The 14,020-nt window shown below is 43.7% G+C and overlaps 1 protein-coding gene across 2 annotated transcripts in view; it reads left to right on the top strand.

The window, feature by feature from the left end:
• Positions 1 to 14,020, top strand: part of LOC131682226 (uncharacterized) — a 500,520-nt gene that overhangs the window by 461,074 nt on the left and 25,426 nt on the right. For both annotated transcript variants that reach the window (XM_058963559.1, XM_058963558.1), the window contains one exon: positions 6,795 to 7,033. In XM_058963559.1, the coding sequence (XP_058819542.1) occupies positions 6,795 to 7,033 (239 nt within the window). The remainder of the gene's footprint in view (positions 1 to 6,794; positions 7,034 to 14,020) is intronic.

Consider the following 14,020-nt stretch of genomic DNA (forward strand, 5'->3'; position numbering starts at 1 on the left):
TACACCCCATCTCTTCTCAACGCGTCTACCAACGACTACCTGCATCGGGCCATGCTGCAAGCCTTGCCAGCGGAAGGTCAGCCATAACGGGCGGTTGCGGACGAGCGCTAGCATTCATACAGGTCTGACATTCTCGCCGTACCTTGTAGCAGACTCTCCGCAACTTCGGGATTCGGTACTTCTGGCGCAATTTGTTAACTGCTGTTTCATGGTTCAGGTGATGGTAGCGCTCATGAAAGAAACGTACGATAAGTGTGGTAATCGGGTGTTTATTCGGTAGCAGTATAGGATGAGCGGAGCCTGGCTGCATGAATTGGCAACCAGCCGCCCTTCCAAGCATGCGAAGTACCCCATTATCGTCTAGGAACGGTGAGCATGTGTAGATCGGACTGTGCTTGGGAATACGAGCTACATTTCTTCCGTCCACATCCTTGGAATGCAATAGCAAGGACATTTCTTTACTAAACTCATCTAGCTGTGCTTGTATATAGATTAAGTTTTAGGCTTCAGATAACTCCTGGTGTTTGAGGATTCCGATAGTGGGTGTACTCTGATGTATTCTAGCCCAAATATTGCTGCAAAACCGGCGCATATAAGCAACAACTCGGACAAGCTTTCGCCAGCTCGAATATTTAGCAAAGTTAATTACTGGAACTCGAACAGCATGAAGGTTTACCGAATGATTGATTTTTGTTGTGGTAGTTCCGTGATTCATCGGCTGAGGTGGCCACGAACTTCGCTGCTGCCACATGGAGAAAGGCCCGTTAAACCATCGGCTTGATGGCGAAATATCAGGAATTCTTTGCCACTTCGTGCCTTCATCTGCGACATTCATTTTTGTCGGAACCCAGAACCATTCCGAAAGTTCACTGTTTTCCAAAATTTCGCCAACTCTGGCGCCGACGTACTTGCTGTATTTCTTGTGATCCGAACGCAGCCAACAAAGAACTCTCCTATCGCCTTCGCCAGGCGTGTTCCAATCACTGCTGCTTGAAGCTCCAGTCGGGGAATCGAAACGTACTTTAGTGGCGTGTAGTTTTGACAGTGACGAAGGCACACTCTGTCGTGTTGCCCTCTTCGTACCGAAAGTAGGCGACTGCTGCGTATCCGTTTTCGCTTGCATCGACGAATACATGCAGTTGGATTTCATTGGATTTGGCTGACGACACCGAGGAACGGAAACTGTTTCGACGTTGTGCAACACACTGAGCCATGTTCTCCACTTCTCGAGTTGCTGATCTGCTATTGGTTCGTCCCAGCCAACATTAGAATGCCAGATATCTTGAAGTAGGACTTTCAAGAACATCAGCACGTTTGCGAGAAGCCCAATCGGATCGTAGACTGACATGAGGATTCGCAGCACCTCCCGTTTGGTTGGGGCTTCCTGTCCAGATAACAGCTCGTGCTTGCATCGTTGCGGAATTTTGAATGTGAACGTATCACTGATAGTATCCCACCACATGCCCAGAAATTTCTCGGTTGATAGCTCCCCAGGCTTGTTAAAATCCTTTTGAGAAGAACTCTGATCACCCATGACATCAATTACTTTTTTCGAATTCGACAACCATCCTCGAATTTCAAACCCTCCTTCAGCGTGTATGAACCGTACATCCTGCGCCAGTTTCAGCGCCTCTTCTTCCGATTCGACGCTATAAAGCATATCGTCGACGTAAGTTCCGTTACAGATCGCCTCCACTGCTTCCGGAAACTGGTTCTTAAATCGACCTGCGTTTAGATTCTTGACGTACTGTGCGCTGCTTGGAGAACAACTCGCACCGAACGTCATCACCTGCATGATGTAAACCGTTGGGGTATCGCTGAGGATTCCATCATTCCATAGAAACCTTTGGCAATGCTGATCTTCGTTGTTGATCTGCACTTGATGGAACATCTCGCGAATATCCCCTGAGACCGCTATACGATGCTCACGAAACCGCTGTAGAACGTTTGGAAGAGGCGTAACTTGATCAGGTCCTTTCAACAGAAACGAATTTAGTGAAACGCGGCCTACCTTGGCTGCTGCGTCCCAAACCATGCGAAGCTTTCCTGGTTTATTGAGATTTACAACTGGAAATATCGGCAGGTGCCACGAGCGTCCCTTATGCATTGCTTCTTCTTGCTTCGAAAGTTTTCGAATATATCCTTTCGCTTTGTAGTCCGCTATCTTCTCCTGGAGAACTCTTGCCAATTCTGGTTCCCGTACCAAGCGCTTGGCCAAACACTCATGACGCTTCAAAGCCATAGGTTTACTGTCCGCAGCCGGATGTCATCATACCGCCACAGTAAACCGGTCTCGAATTTTCTTCCTAGTTGCTTCGTGTTCGACTGCAGTAACGTCATCGCTCGTTCGTCATCTTTTGACATCAGCGACTTCCCAGTAAGCTGAACTCCGAGGCTATCCAGGGGGAAATAGTTCTTAACAGTAGAGTTCAATGCATCGCACTGGCAGATGTGATAGCTGTACGTACTATCGCTGCTGGACGTTGATGGTTTTACTACTGAGCACGGACCGTAACTAGCCAACCTAGTCGAGTCAATACGGCGGTAGGCTGATTTTCACTCCCTTCTCTTGAGTCGAGTGGATACTCCAACCTAGTGTTGTCTACACCCAACAGGATTCGCGGTTTAACTTCAGCATAGGATGCGATAAGAAGACCGGAGAGATGTCCGTAATGTTTCACCAGATCCGAAATCGCTATCGATTGAGAAGGAAGATCTAAGCTTCGTACTGTGTGTACCTTCGACAGATGAAAGCGTTGAGTGGGAGTTTGGGAACCCGCGATGTCAACCGCAAATTTCACCGATTCTTCTTCGTATCTGCCTTGACCACCAGTCCAAGACATACACAACGGAGTTTTCTCACCGTTAAGATTCAACTCCTCCCACAGACTATCCTGAGTCAAGGAAGGCGTAGGTGGTAATGGACTTCTCCTTTCCATGTACCGTGATTCTAATGTACTTCAACAGTACTCCCCCAAGCGAACAGTGATGAGTGTTACAAGAGGTGTTTTGCAATGAACTGTTTGGCAGCTGTCTCGCGTGTTTGCTGTCGTCGTGCAACAACGGGTGATGAAGGTAGCTACATCCATTTTGATCACAAGGGATTTTCCTGTCACAAGTTTTAAAGTGCTTGGTCAAACATTTTCGACAAATCTTCTTTTGATGGTTAAGCGTCCATCGTGCACTTGGCGTCATGTTGAGAAAACTACTACATTTGTCGAGATCTTCGCACTCTTTCGAGCATGCCAAACACGCTGTGCGGTTTTCTTCTCTAGGCGGGGTTGTAGGGCACAAGTTTTGCACGGCAACACCAAAATCGACAATCGTTTCCATTTTGTCAGCCTTTGGTGGTGGCATCATCCTGACTCTATGCACCATCGTTTCCACTATGGACTCCGGATTTCCAAAAAGGGTTTTCAATCGGCTTATGATCACCGGTAACATTCCGGTGTAAGGTAACATTCCGGACGGCTAGAGCCGCTTTTAAATGCCAGATAGTGCTAAACAAGTCCACCTGCTACAAGGAGCTGTACAGAGAAGTAGACGCTAGCCTCTGCGACAAAGCTTACCGGGTCGTGATGGCCAAGATCAAAGATCCAACGACGCCAGCTGAAATTTGTGCTGACAAATTGAAAATTATCTTGAAGGGTTTTTCCTCGAAAAACGATCCAACCGCATGGCCACCTTCATCGCACGATGATGCAGACGGTAGAAATGCCGGTGAACATCGAGCCTCCAACAACGAGCTCCTCATAGTGGCGAAAGAGTTGAAAGCGAAGAAAGCTCCCGGTCCGGACGATATCCCTAACGTGGCATTGTGGAGCGTGGTTCTGGTGTTTCTTGACATGTTGAGGATAATTTTACAGATATGCCAGATCACAGACAGATAGAAGATCCAGAAATTGATGTTGCTGCCAAAACAAAGGAAGCCATCAGGAGACCCAGTATCGGTTTATATGCCTGCTGGATACTCTTGGTAAACTTCTGGAAAGGGTTATCCTCAACAGACTGATGCACTACTTTGAAAGTCAGAACGGACTATCGCAGAGGTAGTTCGGATTCCGGTAAGGGATCTCCACGATGGGTCAGCTGGGTCGCTTTGGGTTGCTCAGAATGCGGACCACGGACTATTTGTGCAATTTTACGAGGCGAACATGGGGCAGAGGTCAACTAAGGCCACGGCGGTACAACTGCAGCGCTCCATACACTGCTCAACGGCTTTGCAGATGACGTTTCCCTGACGATAATCAGTGAGACCCTTAAGGAAATGGATATGTTGACGGCAGAGACAATAGGCATCGTGTAAACCTGGATGGCTGACGCCAAGCTGCAACTGGTTCACCACAAGACGCAGGTAGTGGTGGTCATCAATCGTAAAACATCCAGCGCGTCGTAATGAGCGTCAGGGGACACTCAATTCCAACGATGCGTACGCTGAAGCACTTGGGTGTGATGGCCGACGATCGGATAAATTACAACAGCCATGTCGACTATGTATGTGAGAAGACTGCGATGACAACTAACGCAATGTCACGGATCATGCCGAACGTCGAAGCACGAGACGTCTCCTAGCGGGTGGCACATCCTCATTACCAAGGGATGGGGGTAGCAGACGCGGTTGACAACCACGTTTTGCCTAATTGCTGTTCAAGTCGTGAGCGCGTACATAACGATATCGTCAGAGGCGGTATGCGCCATTGCCGGGATGGTGCCCAATTGCATTACACTGGCTGATGACGTGAAATGCTACCAGCGGAAGAATACATGAAGTACAAGGAGACTGATTAGAGTGGACCCGTTAGCTAAGTGGCAAAAGTGGGACAACGCTGAGAAAGGAAGTTGGATGCACCGATTCCTCCGAAAGTTGTATTGCAAGCATGGCGAAGTGAACTTCTATTTCACGCAGTTTTTGTCTGGGCACGGATGCTTCCGGAAGTACCTGTATCGGTTTGAACATACTACGTCACCCCTTTTCCCGGAGTATCTGAACGTGCAAGAGGCGTCCGAATACGTGGTCTTCGAATGTTCTAGATTAGAAGAAGTTTGAAGCGATGAGCCTGGTGTGACAGTCGCCAATATCGTCGAATAGATATGCCACGATAAGCATATCTGGGATGTTCTCAACAGAGTAGTGGCGTGTATTCTCTCCGAGCTGCAGAAAACGTAGCGAAGGGACCAGCAAAGCAGTGCCACCGACTAGAAGGCTAACAACAATTCGGGTTCGGGCAAAATTCCACCACCGGGGAACTCTTCACTGGAGTAGACTAGATCCACCGCCAGGGACTAGTTGAGTTGCACGCGATACAGCACCAGGTTCGTCATCCGGGTGTCAGCGAACAGGACACCAGGATCCACCGGAATCGCCGGACCGACCTTGACACCCCACTGGGTAGCTTATGAGAAGACTAGATCCGCCACCGGGGACTAAATCGCTTAGACCGCGTGGAACAGCCAGCAGCGGGTTCTTGGGGCGCCTGTGAACTGGAATCTCCGCTCCATCCTGAAACGCTGGACAGACCTCGATACCTACTGATTGGCCCGTTGCGTAGGCTAGGTCCGCTGCCGAGGACTAGATCGAGTAGTTTGGGACAAAGCGGGGAACTAAACGGCTCACGGAAACGAGCTTCAGTATAGGGAGAAATATACCGCACGGCGGGGAACTCGCAGTAGGGTAGATTCACTACCGTGGACTATCCGACTAGATGTGATAAAAATGTGAGCTCACTAAACAGACATCGATACCAGCGGGGTAGGGTGAGTTCACCACCGGAGACTATTCGTGTAGACCGGAATAAGGCTGGGAGCTAAATGGCTCATGGAATCAGCAGCTAAACAGCTTACTGAGACCAGAGCTGAATGACCACGCAATAGATTGGGATGAAACGTAAGGAAAGAGTCGAGGCGTAAAGTTCGAACCATTTCATGAATCAAAAGGGGCCACACAGTGCCAATACACTATAGGGCAGGCTTTTGAAGCTTTTTATAACACTACTCTTAAAAAAACATACGCACACTCATAAACATTTACCGAACTCGACGAACATAGCGGAATGGTTTAAGAAACTCAGCCCTCCGGCTTTTCTATAGGAGAAAGGCAAAACAGTAATTTTTGGTTACAGTGTTACCAAATATACAATATTTTCAGGTCAAAACAAAAACTGCATTTTTCTCGCAATACTTATATTATCATTTTGAAAAAAAATATGCAATTGTGTTCGTTAGACATTTTTACAAAGAAGAACATTTAAAACAATACAACTTAAGCCAATCTCAAAGGTCTGACGCAAAAAAATCACAATTTTTCATTACCTTTTTCGCCATATCTGAATAACCAAGCAGAATTTCAAATTTCCGAAAACGCTGTAACGTGGCATATCTAACTCAGGTCACTCCAAAACGGCGTTTGTCACAAGATAGCACAACAGCGACGATATACAACACTGGTAAGCACTCAACATAAAAAAATGACAAAATACTAGAACGTGGCCGATTTTTATCGCTTAATGAAAGGTGACATTGTGTTGAAAATGAATCTAGCTACTGATTGTATTACTTCTCTAGCCTATCAGTGACGATTTTCGCTTACGAACATCAACTCATGAGCTAACCATTGAAACGGGACAACAAAATGACAAAATCTGCAGCAGAATTTTTCGACTGCACTTTAGTGTCCTAATAAAATTTGGCACCAACTGAAAACTCGATTTAAAATGCACCCAGTACCACCACTTAATTAACCCCATGTCCAATCCCTACATCTACATGGCTTCGGTCTACATTCCTTGTCGTTTCAGAAAACTTCGTTATCGACACGGTTGTTAGCTCCAGCGAGATGCTCTCGGATAATTTGAGCCAGAACGGTCCGAACGGATTGCACGGTGGTGGAGCCGGTAGCGGTGGCAACAGCAACGGTGCCCTCTACGGAGATTCCGAAACAACTCGCCTCGGCAAACGAGGAAGCGCCATTGAGCTGCACAACGCGTACATCGCCGCAGGAACGTTAGGAGCCGCCATTCTCATAGTAGCGATTGTGGTGAGTAGTATGAGTGAGAAGAATATTCCAACGGGATTGAAACGTCGGTGTCAGTGGTCAAACGATTTTTGTTTTTTTGAGCCTGAGGCTCATCGTCTGGATCTAAACGATGACCTTTTCTAGATAGTCAGTACAAGATTTTTTCAATTATCCTGTTTCCCACTTAAGACAAATGGCAATTAATTTGCCCGAAAAATTAACTTATCCCGTCTACGCTGAAATAAGACGACGGAAGTTGATGGAAATCGCGATAAAATATCGCTTGACAACTCTAATTAAGTGGATGCTTGTTAGCAAACATTTTCTTGAGAAGCTGTTTTCATCGTCCTGGTTAACCTTTGGAATCAGCAACAAAAAAAAAAAGAAACCTCATCGCAGAAGTTCAAAAGCATATTTAAAGTTTTCCTCGTTTTTTGTTATGTTCATCATCACCGTCATAGTTCCATTGTGCAGAATTCAATTCCAGGATGCCTTCAGCTCAGTCTTTTCCCTCAGCTCTTATGTTTGCGAAGAACCAAGAAAAAACTTATGGTTTAATATTTCACTTTTGACTTGTTTGCTTGCCAACCCTTCGACCGCCCTTTCCCATTGATGGCGTTGAACAAGCAGAAGAAATTCGATTTTCTACCTACCAACTTGCTATGCACGTGGTGGAGAGTGGCCAAGCGCCATCAGGGTTCAAAGCAAAAGCAAGGAAAGTCAAGTCATGAATCATTCAACTGGAGCGCCGCGAAACGTGACATTTGCTACTCCAAAGACGACGACGACGTCAAAGGGGTCGGTTCGGTTCGGTTGGGTGCGACATTTTCGACCGGAAGCGGAACACTGTCCAAGTTATTAAAAAGTCTAAGGCTGACGGAGAGCAGGGGTTGTCGTCAAGAAAATTTGAGTTATATTTTTTTTGTTCGTTCTCAGTGCAACTAGGTGAATGCAGAAGAAGGTTTCACAATGCGATAGTAAGACTGACATGGGACTGGGACTGGGGCATTAGCGTGGCTTTAGGTTGGAAGTGGTAGAAATTCATGACTGTTCCCTCGACAGCTAATTATTCCCATTCGATGATGTACGTGCTTTCGGCAGGATGACCTAGTTGATGTGGATAGAGAAGTTTGCTTTTACGCTGTTTTATTATTTGATGAATGGCATTCGTCAGAGTTTCTGGTTAAATCAGTTGTATTTTTTTCGAATTACATAGGAAGATAAAAGAAATAACATTGATTTGGGGGGATTGAACGTTGCTTTTCAGAAAGGAAAGTTGGCGTTTTCCGTTTGTCTTGCTTGTTTGCTTGAGCTTGTGGCTGTTTTCATGTTCACCCCCTTCTCTGTCTGAAATTTACTGGAAAAGTTCCGTTTTACGCGTTCGATTTTACGTTGTTTATATAAGTGATACATACTTCAAAACTCAATACAAATCTGGTGAACATTGTTCCAACTGATTAGTGAAAACATGGGGTGATCCCGTTCAGTACAATGAATGTTACTAACGTTCCAAATCTTACACTCTTTATCCGTCATTTTGAAATGGTGCCACTATATTGAAAACTAGTTCGTAGTCACGACAAAAAACGAATTAATGTGCCTGAAACAAATAAAATAATAATCATAAAAAATGTCTAATATCAAAAACAAAAATATATAATAAATGAAAAACATGAAATTTATTCAATTCGACAAATAAAATTATTGAACTGATAAATCTGTACAATGAATACAAGAAAAAAAGGAATAAATAAAATGAATAGAATTAATACCCAAGTTTAATGAAATAATAGCCTTATTAAATTGTTTAGAGGTACGAAAAATGTGATTTTACCCTATACTGATAATGAGAGGTCATTTACAAATCCGCAACTCACTTCGGACTATTTTCCTATAAGGAGTAATGCTTCTAAAGCATGGAACCGCTTTTCCAAGGACTCTTGCACCCAGGTTGTTGGCATTCGCTAACTAATGCTAGCAATAAGTCTCTCCAAAAGCTCCCAATAAACTACCCTTCGGTTCCCAAATGCGACATTAGTATGCTACGGTACTCATCGTACCTTCCGTTAGGATATCATCGACAGAAAACCACTAAAATGCAAACTATGTTAATGCTAATTGTACGCCGTTTCTAACACCTTCCATTCACTGAAACTATTCAGGGCCCCATTGCGAGTTGAAGAACGGACGATTGGCCTTTTGTTCAACATGTATACCTTTGAATAGCCATATTGTCGCATTCATTGCCCGTACCACAATAAACTACTACACCGTTGGTTAGTGCTGCTTTGCAACAAGTCCAAAATTGTGAATGAGGGCGATTCAACCAAGCAATCTTCTAGCATATTTGACTCACAGTAACTTTGGAGGACGGTAGGTTCTGCTACGTACTGGCTGACTACGGCAACAGCTCGAATGTTTTTTTTTGCAGTGCGAACTACCAGCCAGTTCCCACTGAGAACACAGCATGGAGCCTGTCGTTAGAACTTTCACCAAACGCCCATATTTATAGTGCTCTGTTATTGTTTTGTAAATTTTAATTAAATTTTTACACCGTCCCTGCTGAGCGGCACTGCAAGCAGGCGTCCCCGGTAGCGTAATCGGAAATGCAAACTATTCTGTGGGATTCCGAGGCTAGTGTTGTTATCAGGGATGCAAGAGTGAACTGGAATTGCAATATCACAGAATCTGTCATGGATACTGTTTCGATTCGATTGTTTCCTGCTAACGAAGGAAACGAAAGAGTTAACAAGGTTGCATTTTGTTCCACTCCATAGGGAGCATCAATTAATGTTCACCGTTTGGATCTGAACTGGGGATCCGTGACAATTGTCATTCATAAACCGTCTGTTCGCAGTACTTGGTTGGTAGTTCTTGATTTTATTGCACAAATTACGCTTGAATATTTTTTTTTTAAAGATGAGCTGTAGAGGTTAAGTATGTTTAACAAAATCGTTCATATGATATAGACGAACAATATTGCCGAACACAATTATACGATCATGAATTATTAGCATGTTAATTTCTTTGGCATTCACCACATCCAGTAGCGATTCCAGAAGGAGGGCCCTGTGGATCCGGACCCCTCCCAAGAATTTTCGACTTGTTGAGAAATTTTAAATTAGTTTTTAGTTATATTAGTTTCAAACTCAAAATCTGAAAGAGTAATCAAACATATCAATATTTTGAATCAATTTTACCCTCATTTGCATTAATTTGGCTATTGTGGCTTTTAAACCAAATAAGAAAAAATAATCAAGAATCTCTAGTGTGCTATAAACTGTGCATGGATACAATCAAGCCATCTTTAGAAGACTGCACAGTAGCTCGACTTAGAGCAAAAGATGGACTCAACACAAAACTTTGTCCTGTTTTTTTCAAATAATGGGCGAACACGAAATTATTGCGACACCGAAAATGTCATGCCAATTTTCTTATAATGTTTAAAATCAAACCAAAATTTTAGGGTAGTTTTATACATATATTTACTTCAAAAATCAAAAGAAAAGTTAATCGATGGAGCCTTGAGTGTAAAATTGAACGCATTTCCGCTTGATGCCCTCCATCAAAGTCTTTACAGTGTCATCCGGTACCAGTTTCTCAGTGTTTTCCATTTTCTTAACATGTCCTTCTCGTCTATGACTGTCTTCTTGCTCTTCCGAAGTTCCCGCTTCATCATTGCCCAGTACTGCTCTACCGGGCGCAGCTCTGGACAGTTTGGCGGATTCATGTCCTTTGGAACAAAATGGACAGAATTGGCCTCATACCACTCCAGGACACTTTTAGAATAGTGGCATGATGTCAAATCTGGCCAAAATAGCGGAGCTTCGTCGTGCTGCTGCAAGAACGGCAAAAGCCGCTTCTCGAGGCACTCAGATTTGTAGATCTCGCCATTTACTGTGCCCTTTGTCACGAAAGGTTCACTCCTCAGTCCGCAAGAGCAGATGGCCTGCCAAATGAGATATTTGGAGGCGAACTTCGACATTTTCTTCTTCTTAAATTTATCGTCCACATAGAACTTGCTCTTGCCGGTGAAAAACTCCAACCCCGGAATTTGCAGCAGCCATATTTTGTCAGCATCTTCTCGTAGAGCTTCCATGCCCGAGATTTGGCCGTCGATTGTTGCCGCTCATCGCGGTTTGGGAAGTTCTGTACCTTGTATGTATGTAGTCTAGCTCTCTTCTTTGCATTCTGGACGTAGCTCTGCGACCTGCCGATCTTTTAGTCAAATCATGGCTTGAGACGTTGGGATTTGCTTTAATCATCCGCTTCACCTTTCCCTCTGTCTTTTTGTTCTCCGGTCCCGGTTTTCCTCCAGCTCATTTGCCGTGGTCCAACGTCAACCGCTCCTGGAACCGCTTCAACACTCTGGAGACGGTTGAATGGTGAATGTTCAATATTTTTCCCAACTGCCGGTGCGACAGGTCAGGAAATTCCAGGTGTTTGGAAAGAATTTGTTCTCTCGACTCGCGTTGGTTCACCTCCATTTTCGTTGAATCGAAAAACACGACTTCGAGTTTGACAGCATGTAAACAATACACATCAATGAGAAAGTGTGCAAAATTTGGTTGATTTTTACCCAATGGTAAAAAAGTTATGCACTGTTGAATGTGTCGCAATAATTTCGTGTTCGCCCTTTACAAGTCTTTGATCATTTAAACGTCTCGCTAGATATCGTCACCTATCGTAATCCCAAATCTACGAACTGGGACCTCTACGAAGAGGGCTTGGCGACTAGGTTTCATGACTTGGATGAGGTCGTGGATAAAACAAGCTCATTCATAGTAGCAGCATACCAAGAGGCTTTCCCGCTTCGAGTTATGCGTGCTTTTAGATGAACACCTTTATGGAATACCGAACGTGTTCAACTCAAAAAATGTAGAAAAGCTTGGAATCGCAGACGCAGGACGGGTTGGAGGTATTAAAGTTGGAATGCACTTCGATCCTCTAAGAAAAGTGGTTGTATAAGCCTCTGCAGAAATCAAGTCTCAACGAGACTAGTCTCAAGTCTCAATGAGACTAGTAGATTAAATAAGTTATCTTCGAAATCGAAAGATTTTCATGTCAGTTCGGTTGGTGAATACTCTTCTGACGAATATGTAGGACAAAACTGTCTTTTAACACACATTTTCCAGGCTATACGGAACCATCACTGACGACTGCCCCTGAGTTCTTTTCAGGTAGTTCTGATTCTTGGGCATTTGCTCGTAGAATTGTGACAACCGAATCGATCAAATGGGCGATTAAAAGTTTTGCTCCGTAGACTACCCATGATCGCATATTTGCGTCGTTTTCTATGGTATTTCCTATCTATATGGGACTGATTTGCGATCATGGGCAGTATAAGTCTCCGGGAAAAGATGAAATCATTCCAGTTTTATTACAAAGAGGATATGAACACTTCAAGCATATTTTGAAAACAGTTCTTACTTGTAGTCTTGCAACAGAATACATTCCATTAGCGTGGTGAGAAATAACTGTAAATTCATTCCCAAAGATGGCCGCGTCACTTATAAAGAGTCGGAGATCTTTCGATCGATCAGTTTGACCTCCTTCATTCTTAAATCAGCTGAACGTTTAATTGACCACTACATTCGGGATGTTAGCTTGGGCGAGCACTCGCTTCGTGCAATGCAACATGCATATCAGCGGAGGAAGTCGACTATCACCCTGTTACACAATGTTGTCTACAAAATTGCAAAAGCTTTTTTACAAAAGCAATCAAGTTTAGGAGTCTTTCTCGGTATCGAAGGCGCTTTTGACAACGTGTCTTTCGAAGCCATTTTGGAAGCAGCACGAGGTCATGGAGTACCTTCATAAATCACGAACTGGATACATGCAATGTTTAGCAAGCGACATCCATGCTCATCGTTAAAACAAGTAGAAATAATGAAACTGAGTGTCTGCGGATGTCCTGAAGGTGGTATGCTGTCACCAGCTCTATGGAATCTTGTCGCCGATGGGTTGTTGAGGAAACTTAATGAGCTTGGGTTTCCGACATATGGTTTCACCGATAATTATCATACAATGATCACTAGTATTTGCATTCATACATTTTTTTTTATTTGATGGAACATGCCTTATGTGTTGTTGAGCAATGGTGTCTTCATGTTGGACTATCAGTTAATCCAAATAAAACATTAATGCTGCTTTTCACGCAACGAAAGATCAGAACTGGAGCTCGTCCATTGCAGTTTTTGACTCTATAATTACTGTCGCGGATCAAATTAAGTACATTGGGGTAATTCTTGACTCAAAACTTGATTGGAAAGCTCACATCGATATCAGGATCAAGAAAGTTTGCATGGTCTTCGGCCAATGTAAACGGGCTTTTGACAAATCTTGGGGACTCAAACCCAAGTAGGTGAAACTGAGGAGATTTGAAACAGAAGAGAGTTGAAACAGTGCCCATTATTAGCAAAACAGTACCGTTAGTGATTCAACAATAATGCATTTATTTCATTTATATCGTACCTACAAACCCTCCAATACACGCCAACTACGTCAAAGGAGGGGCTGAGTTTTTATGATAATCACACTACAAAAAAAAACGAGCGAAAGTAAGTTTTCGTTAATTTTTTCAAATTGTTATAAATAGGATATTAAGTGATGTTTTATCATGAAAATATCATTATTATGTAGTCTTACAGTTAAAATTTATGAATTGTATGCGTTTTTTCTATCTTTGCCATGTATAAATTGTAAATCAGGGCCGTCGGAACACTTTTTTCCCGAGTGGGTAGTAAGATTCGAAGTGATTTCTCCTCGTACTGACGAAAATTCAGATATGGCGTGTGTAAGTGAAAATGAAAATTTCCTGATAATATCTGGTGGTTATTTGGAAACACTCTTTGTCAACAGGGCTGTTTGTCCGACGGCTCATCGAAAATGTGTTTGTTGAATACTACACCCAAAATCCAACGAGCATGTTTCTATTACTTTTGAGTAAGATTATATTGCCTTTTTGGTAACAGACCACGCAATTGCGCATTGCGGTATTAAACTCAT

Source organism: Topomyia yanbarensis, chromosome 2 (assembly GCF_030247195.1).
Source record: "Topomyia yanbarensis strain Yona2022 chromosome 2, ASM3024719v1, whole genome shotgun sequence".
Taxonomy (NCBI): Eukaryota; Metazoa; Arthropoda; class Insecta; order Diptera; family Culicidae; genus Topomyia; species Topomyia yanbarensis.